The 8035-nt window shown below is 39.2% G+C and overlaps 1 protein-coding gene across 6 annotated transcripts in view; it reads left to right on the top strand.

Moving 5' to 3' along the window:
• Window positions 1–7595, top strand: part of LOC129439474 (uncharacterized) — a 74273-nt gene extending 66678 nt beyond the window's left edge. For all 6 annotated transcript variants that reach the window (XM_055198102.2, XM_055198101.2, XM_055198100.2 and 3 more), the window contains one exon: window positions 6849–7595. In XM_055198102.2, the coding sequence (XP_055054077.2) occupies window positions 6849–6886 (38 nt within the window). In that variant the 3' untranslated portion in view covers window positions 6887–7595. The remainder of the gene's footprint in view (window positions 1–6848) is intronic.
• Window positions 7596–8035: the final 440 nt, after the last annotated feature.

Raw genomic sequence — 8035 nt, 5'->3', positions numbered from 1 at the left:
AGATAATGATATTAACCGAATGCTTTGAGCACGTATTTATACATTCATCAAATAATTTTGCTTCAAATCTGATGAATCTCCGCCTCAGGTCATTCAGAAATACTGCTTTGTTTGCAGAATCCATTAAACGCCACAATGATTTTGCGTCAAAAGTCCTCTAAGTGCACGGAAGAAGAACTTTTGTTAAAGGGATAGTTCACCCAATAATGAACACAAAAGAAGATATTTTGAGTCAATGGGTACCGTCAACTTTGTGCCAACCATCATTTATCAAAATATCGTCTTTCGTGTTCAACAGAATAAAAAAAACTCGTACAGGTTTAAAACAAAATGTGAAATCTGGAGCTATAAAAATGTACAGTATGTGGAAAATAATGTGTTTTTTCAACCATAAACCACGCAAACACATTGCATTATACACAAATACACAAAATAACATTGTTTTGAGCAATGCAATATGGTGCTTTATAAGTTGATGAATTATTTACACAACATGTAGAGAAAGATCACTACTGAACTACAAATAAAAATATCAGGTAAAACAAGGAAGATAGACAAACATCTGCTGGTACAGATGTTACTGTCTGCTTGTTGATCATCACTTTAAAAACATGATTGTAAACTACAGGTGTTGAATACAAACATATATTGTTGACATTTTAGTACACCCTAAAAAATGCTGCACAGCAAAATCACCAGTCTTAAATCAACACTGCTGGTGTATATATGGGGAGCGCCAGGTCTGGTGTTAATGGTGTTGATTTAACACTGCTGATTTTGCTGTGTGGGTTATTTCAAGCCATGCTTGGGTCAAACAATTTCTAAAATAATTTAAACCAATCTTTAGTCAAAGAGTTGAAACAACCCAGCAGTTTTTTTTTTTAGTTTGGATGTTCCAGAGATTAACTGTATTTGATTAGCAAATTATGCATGAATAAATATTATGTTGAAGCCATCTGAATAAACAGAAAAGAGGTTTGATATTGTATCTCAGCGCCAGAAGAGCGTTTAGTGTCGGGCAGCTAAAGCACATATTCATCAGTTTATAAACTGTATCAAGGTGAAGGTTTGGCTCATGAATATTAATGAGCGAACGTGACTGGATGATGGTCTTTTAAGATAAACTTGCAGTGTCAGCGTACATTAATTAATATTTATGAGGAGCACTGCATGTGTCATACTAATGGTGGATGTGTAAATGAGATTTGGTTGATCAGTGATGAGTATGAGAATGCTCACAGATATGACTGCATATTGATTATTCGTATTTCTGGATGAACAGATTGTCGATTAGGATTCATTCAAAAAGACAAAACACTTTGCATTCAGAGAGAATTGTACATTGCAGATATTCTCCAGTCGTGTATGAAAGCTCAAAGCTCCAGAAGATACAAAAACATGAAGGTAAACAATAACACAACAAGCCAATTACCCATGCAGGATGACATCTACTTCCATATTTCATTCAGATCTCATTAAAGCTCATAAGAGTTTCACAGCACAAACGCCTCTTATATACAGTAAGAGGATGATAGAAAGCACTCATGAGATACAGCTGCTGATCAAAGTCTTCATGGTGTGCAGTGACAAATCTCAACTTAAACTGTAGGAAATAAACAGAAGAACATACATGAAAACACACAGCTAATGATTATTTAAAGGGGACATATCATGAAAATCTGACTTCTTGTTTAAATGCTATAATTGGGTCCCCAGTGCTTCTATCAACCTAGAAAATGTGATCAACCCAGTAACTTAGTTATGTTTGTAAACCACTCTCTGCTAGCATGTAAAAAATTAGGTCATTGAAAATTGGCTCCCCTTGTGATGTCAGATGGGGGTCCTATTATAATAATACCGCCCCTTAATCTGCACTATCCAACCACAGCACTGCTAGTTAGTGCAGAGATCAACTCATTTGCATGTTAAAAGACAGGCAGCACTTTGGTCCCAGAAAATACCCGTAATCCAGTCCAGTCCCATCCAGTATATGTTAAGTGGCAAGTTTATTGTGTTTAGTGTTCAGTCTAGTCCAGATAGTGTCCAATACTGTAGCCTTGTTTCATGTTGGTTTTGCCCCATCAAGGGTTTGTTTTTCTGTTTCTACAGTAAAGTGCACCTTGTTTTCTGTGTCTGCGCTTGGGTTCGTGCCTGACTGGATTTACATGTATTAACGATGAAAAATGCCAGCAAACCGGACTGAAGCAGAGATCAGGGAGCTGAAGCTGAGATTATTTAGGCGCATAAAAGAACAGCGTATCACGCACTCATATGAGCTTATAACAAACAAAAATGCACATGCGTCATCGCAACAAATATAGTTCAGCTCTTTAAAATGGGGGTTTTAAATGCACATTAACATTCACAAGGAGAAATGTCTGGAAACTTTACTGAAGTAGAGATCACGGAGCTCGTCAAATATCCACTCTGTAGCTGAGATCATTCACCAGTCGTTTCTGAAGTAACCGATAATAAACAAACTTCAGATGGTGCCGAGGAAAAAACTAGCAAGTACAGGACTTTAAACGCGTCACATGTCTTTATGCACATACAGATTCTGGAAAATCATTGGCAGTGTGAATGAACCAAAAATCAAACGATCCCGGACAAATCCTGGATGCATTTTCCGTGTATTTTCCGTAATGTCTGTGTGAAAAGGGCTATACATTGTTCCAGTGGTAAATGAATGTGAGTGATACAATGTCTTACTCATAATACACCGTTATGATGATGTAACCTTCAGAAAGAATCAATGAATGAATCAACAAAATGAATGAGTCATTTCAGAACCAAATCTGAATCACTGACATGAATCAAAACCTCCCGTAATACACCTGAAAATAAACTCCCTGTGCGCCTGAGGGCACGTTTGGTATTTTCATGCTCTATAGCTTTACCTTTACGTCTCACGAGAGGACACGAATCTCTCCATCGAACACACATACTCGTACACACTGAAATCAAAAGAGTCTTTCAAGTGTAAATAAACACTCAGATCAGAGTGACGTGCACAGATTTGCAGATTACCATTTCAAAGAGCTCAGGTTTGTCCTGATAAACAGCCGGGTGTTGTGATTGTGCCCTTTGCAAATCGACTCAGAAGTCCAGATAACCGGTGGGAAAGCGGCGCGACTTCTCTTAAGCTCTGCGTGCCTTTGAACCGGGATGTGTCGTCTGAATTACTTTAGTGTGATCTGTAAAGTCGCGGTAAAGTGGCCGATCTGATGGATCTTTTGCTGGATTTGTGCGGTTTACCAGAGCGTGTTGTGTATCTGCTGAAGGCAGCATTTAATGCGTCTGCCAGGTATTTGTCCCGGACTCAGACTGCATTAATAATATAACCATAAATTCACAGGTAGATGTGAGCAGTTTACAGATTAGATGTGTGACTAACTCACAGGTGTGTTCAATGCATTTATGCAGCACACACAAACCAAACCCACAAACTGGCTTTGAAATGCAATACAGCTGTAATTCATAAACAAAACATTTCAATTATTAAGCTCTAATCATTTTAAATGATAATTCTTCTGGCATCCCTCCTTATCTCCTCCTTCACCAAGGTTGTTGTTGGCTTGCATTAAGAGCTAGTTTATCAATAAAACACCAAACAACCCTTATGAAAATGAATCATGGTTTTATTACAGTTAACACACAAAAAAAAACATGGTTACTGTAGTAAGGGGTGTTTGGCATTTTATTGTATTAAAAAGTAATCAACTAGCTCTTAATGCAAGCCAACCACAGCCTCGGTTTTTCAAAAATCATACTCTTTAAAAATGTCTGGGTCATTTTTGACCCATAATGGATAAATATTGGACAGAACACACTGCTAGGTTAAAATTGACCCAATGCTGGGTTGTTTAAACCCAATTGCTGGGTTATTATTACCCCATGGTTGCATAACATTACATCCACCCAACATTTGGTGATTTTTTTTGTGTTCTGTCCAATATTTACCCATAACGGGTCAATAATTACCCAGCCATTTTTAAAGTGTTGTTAAACCATGGATAGTGTAAAACCATGGTTTTGCTGATAGTAATTAATACACCAAAAAAACATGGTAACTACACTTTTACCACAATAAAACCATGGTTAATTTTTGTAGGGGACATCCATCTCAAAAACATAAAACATGAAGCTCAGCTGTTGGTTCTCCTCACAAAAGTGATCCACAAAGTCTCCAAGTTCATCTTCATCTGATCAATCTCTCTCAATCTGATTCAGTCATTATTCATAACTCTCTCATCTGGAGTTCATACGGGTCAGTTATTTTATTGGTTGTGGTCATATTGTTTACCTGTGCCAATCTGCCAACTCTTCTTTAAATAAACTTAAACAGCAACGTGGGCTCTTTACATTGCATATTAAACGGATTGTTAAGTTATGATCTTAAAAAATAAGTACAGAATCATGAGGTCAACAAAGTCAGAACAGGATCCTGACATGAAGCTTTCCACAGCTATGTCTAAAGGTACATGATTGATTATGACATGTTATATGAAAGAGAATGTACATCATTCTTTCATCTGTGTTTAGGTTTAATTTAAAGCTTCTGTGGTGTGATGGTACACTACACATATCTACAGTATATTTGACAGGTGGACACGTGGTGATGTCAGCATCAGTGAATGAAGATGTCAATCAGGTCCTGCAACAGCTCAGAAATGCACAATATTTAACACCCTTCAAAAGTGCTAATGTCTGTATCTGTGTCTTTTCTGTGGAGTTTCTGATGATGCTCTAAATTGGGACAAATCTCATAAATGCTTCTTTACCAAATCCAGCCCACACTTATTAATCCTCGGGGTGCAACTCCAGCCCACATTGAGATGCATCATTTACTGAAAAAAACACTCTCTCTCTCAAAATACAGCATCATATGCAGTCAGGATGAAGTGAGATACAGCGGTTCAGTTCTAGTAAAGAGACAGACATGTTTAGGTTCAGTTTGCTTCTTTCTGAAGTGTGTGTATGAAGACATTTCTTCATGAGATCTTTGATATTGAGGTGAATGCAGAAGGACAGATTGTGCTGTTAATGGTTTTAAGAGGAATATCTGAGGTATGAAAATGATATTGAGGAACTTGCTGTTCTCTAACAGTGTGTGAGAAATGACTCTGTGAAAGTAATATAACCTCTTTAATAAAGCATAAAGTATATTAATATGAGAGAAACAATGATGTCATCAGACAGATTTAGTATGAAGAGTTATGAGCTCATGTTCTCTGGCTCGGTTCAGAGCTCTTTACTGTCCATCAGTGTTTGTCAGATGATCTGAGTCTCTCAAATACATTTATATCTATTTACAAAATGAAAATTCATCACTTAGTTCCATTCATTACTTCTTTGACCTGACAGGAGATACTGCTCACACCAAAAAAAGGCTATAACTACTTTACCAATACTTGTCAAGATCACAAGAACTTTTGTCTGTTATGAGTCACCTGTCTGTCTGAGTGTCTGTCTGTCTGAGTGTGTGTCTGTATCTCTGTCTGTCTGAGTGTCTGTCTGTCTGTCTGTCTGTCTGTCTGTCTGTCTGTCTGAGTGTCTGTCTGTATGTATGTCTGTCTGTCTGTCTGTCTGTATGTCTGTCTGTCTGAGTGTGTGTGTGTGTCTGTCTGTCTGTCTGTCTGTCTGTCTGTCTGTCTGTCTGTCTGTCTGTCTGTCTGTCTGTCTGTCTGTCTGAGTGTGTGTCTGTGTGTGTGTGTGTGTCTGTCTGTCTGTCTGTCTGTCTGTCTGTCTGAGTGTCTGTCTGAGTGTGTGTCTGTCTGTCTGTCTGTCTGTCTGTCTGTCTGTCTGTCTGTCTGTCTGAGTGTGTGTCTGTCTGTCTGTCTGTATCTTTCTGACTGTCTGTATGTCTGTCTGAGTGTGTGTGTGTCTGTCTGTCTGAGTGTCTGTCTGTCTGTCTGAGTGTCTTTCTGTCTGTCTGTCTGTCTGTCTGTCTGTCTACCTGAGTGTCTGTCTGTCTGTCTGAGTGTCTGTCTGTCTGAGTGTCTGTCTGTCTGTCTGTCTGTCTGAGTGTCTTTCTGTCTGTCTGAGTGTCTTTCTCTCTGAGTGCCTGTATGTCTGTCTGTCTGTCTGTCTGTCTGTCTGAGTGTGTGTCTGTCTGTCTGTCTGTCTGTCGGAGTGTCTGTCTGTCTGTCTGTCTGTCTGAGTGTGTGTCTGTCTGTCTGAGTATCTGTCTGAGTGTCTGTCTGTCTGTCTGTCTGTCTGAGTGTGTGTCTGTGTCTGTCTGTCTGTCTGTCTGTCTGTCTGTCTGTCTGTCTGTCTGTCTGTCTGTCTGAGTGAGTAAAAACAAAAGTCTGTCTGTCTGTCTGTCTGTCTGTCTGTCTGTGTGTCTGTCTGAGTGTCTATGTGTCTGTCTGTCTGTCTGTCTGTCTGAGTGTCTGTCTGTCTGTCTGTCTGTCTGTCTGTCTGAGTGTCTGTCTGTCTGTCTGTCTATCTGAGTGTGTGTCTGTCTGTCTGTCTGTCTGTCTGTCTGAGTGAGTACAAACATCTGTCTGTCTGTCTGTCTGTCTGTCTGAGTGAGTACAAACATCTGTCTGTCTGTCTGTCTGAGTGAGTACAAACATCTGTCTGTCTGTCTGTCTGTCTGTCTGTCTGAGTGTCTGTCTGTGTGCCTGTCTGTCTGAGTGTCTGTTTGTCTGTGTGTGTGTCTGTCTGTCTGAGTGTCTGTCTGAGTGTCTGGGGAGCTTGCTCACTCGTAGCATTTAGTTTAATGGTGCAGGTACTTTTAAATGAGCTTAACTTGCTCAATTTTCTACCAATTTTCAAACAGTAGAAAATTCTCTCTCTCTCTCTCTCTCTCTCTTTCTCTCTCTCTCTCTCTCTCTCTCTCTTAGTGTGGAGCATGACTTTCGTCTTCAGGAGGGTCAGGTGACTCGGGCGTGGAAAGTTCCAGAGCAGCAGGAGTCGGAGCAGAGTTCTCCTCAGCTGGTCTTTTCTCCTCCACGCCAGCAGGAGTCCCCACAGTCTCTGCAGACGGTGAAGAAGAGTCGCAGGAAGTGTTTCTGGTTCCTGTGAAGTCTTTATCAGCAGGATATGACATCACTTATTAACACGGGCAGAGTTTAAAACCGACTTTAAGCCTCTTCAGCTCCTCTGGTTCTTCTCAGTGATGCATCTCTTCAAGTTTTTGTCAAGATTTTGTACTTTTAAACGAGGATCAGTGTTTGCTTTAGTATTACAGATTTACAGTAGATGGAGAGAATTAATGTACGTCTCAAAAACATTTGAACTCACCTTCATACTGTATGATTTGGAGATCATGGTCACTATGATTTATAATGGAGAGGATTCCTCAACACAGCGTATGGGTTTGAAATGATGCAATGGTGAGTACATGACAAAACTTTGACATCTAGATGAACTTCAGTTACTTTAAGAGTTAAAGAGAAACCAGAGGTGGAGATGAGGTTTTTGTTTGGTTTATGAGCTGTTTTAGCTGAAGATCAGAGAGACAAAGAGTGACTGATACACACAGACAGCAGAAGAGAGAGAAAGTACACCAGAATAAAAGCTGTGTCGTCATTTTGGAGCAATGAGGGTCAAAACACCAGCTTTTATACTATTTAAATGTTTAATATTAACATCCACGTGCTTAATGCTTTTATGTAAACGATCTAACAACTATACACGCACAGCGATATTTAAGGCAGAGATAAAGAGGATTTTCAAAATGTGCCATTTCATTCTTTATGAACGCTTAATTTAAAACCCATTAAAAAGCTGTATAAAATATTTTACTACACAATAACTGTGTGATGTGCTGTTTGTTTGTGTTTATTTATCATCACATATTTAAACACAACGAGGACTGCTTTTATTCTTAACACTGTCATTTGTAAAGTTTTTAGTTCATAAATATTATTATTGTATTTTATTGTAACCGGTCGCACCCACGCTGAGTGGCACTCAAACCAGTTTGGCATGGGATTCGGGCGCTCTAGCAAGGAGGCTAAAGGTCATGATCTGACCTCTAGGGTTAGTCGGGGAGTAAGGTTTACTGGACACAAATTTATCTAAAAAG

Source organism: Misgurnus anguillicaudatus, chromosome 22 (genome assembly GCF_027580225.2).
Source record: "Misgurnus anguillicaudatus chromosome 22, ASM2758022v2, whole genome shotgun sequence".
Lineage (NCBI taxonomy): Eukaryota > Metazoa > Chordata > Actinopteri > Cypriniformes > Cobitidae > Misgurnus > Misgurnus anguillicaudatus.
This window is presented reverse-complemented; position numbering and strand designations above follow the sequence as displayed.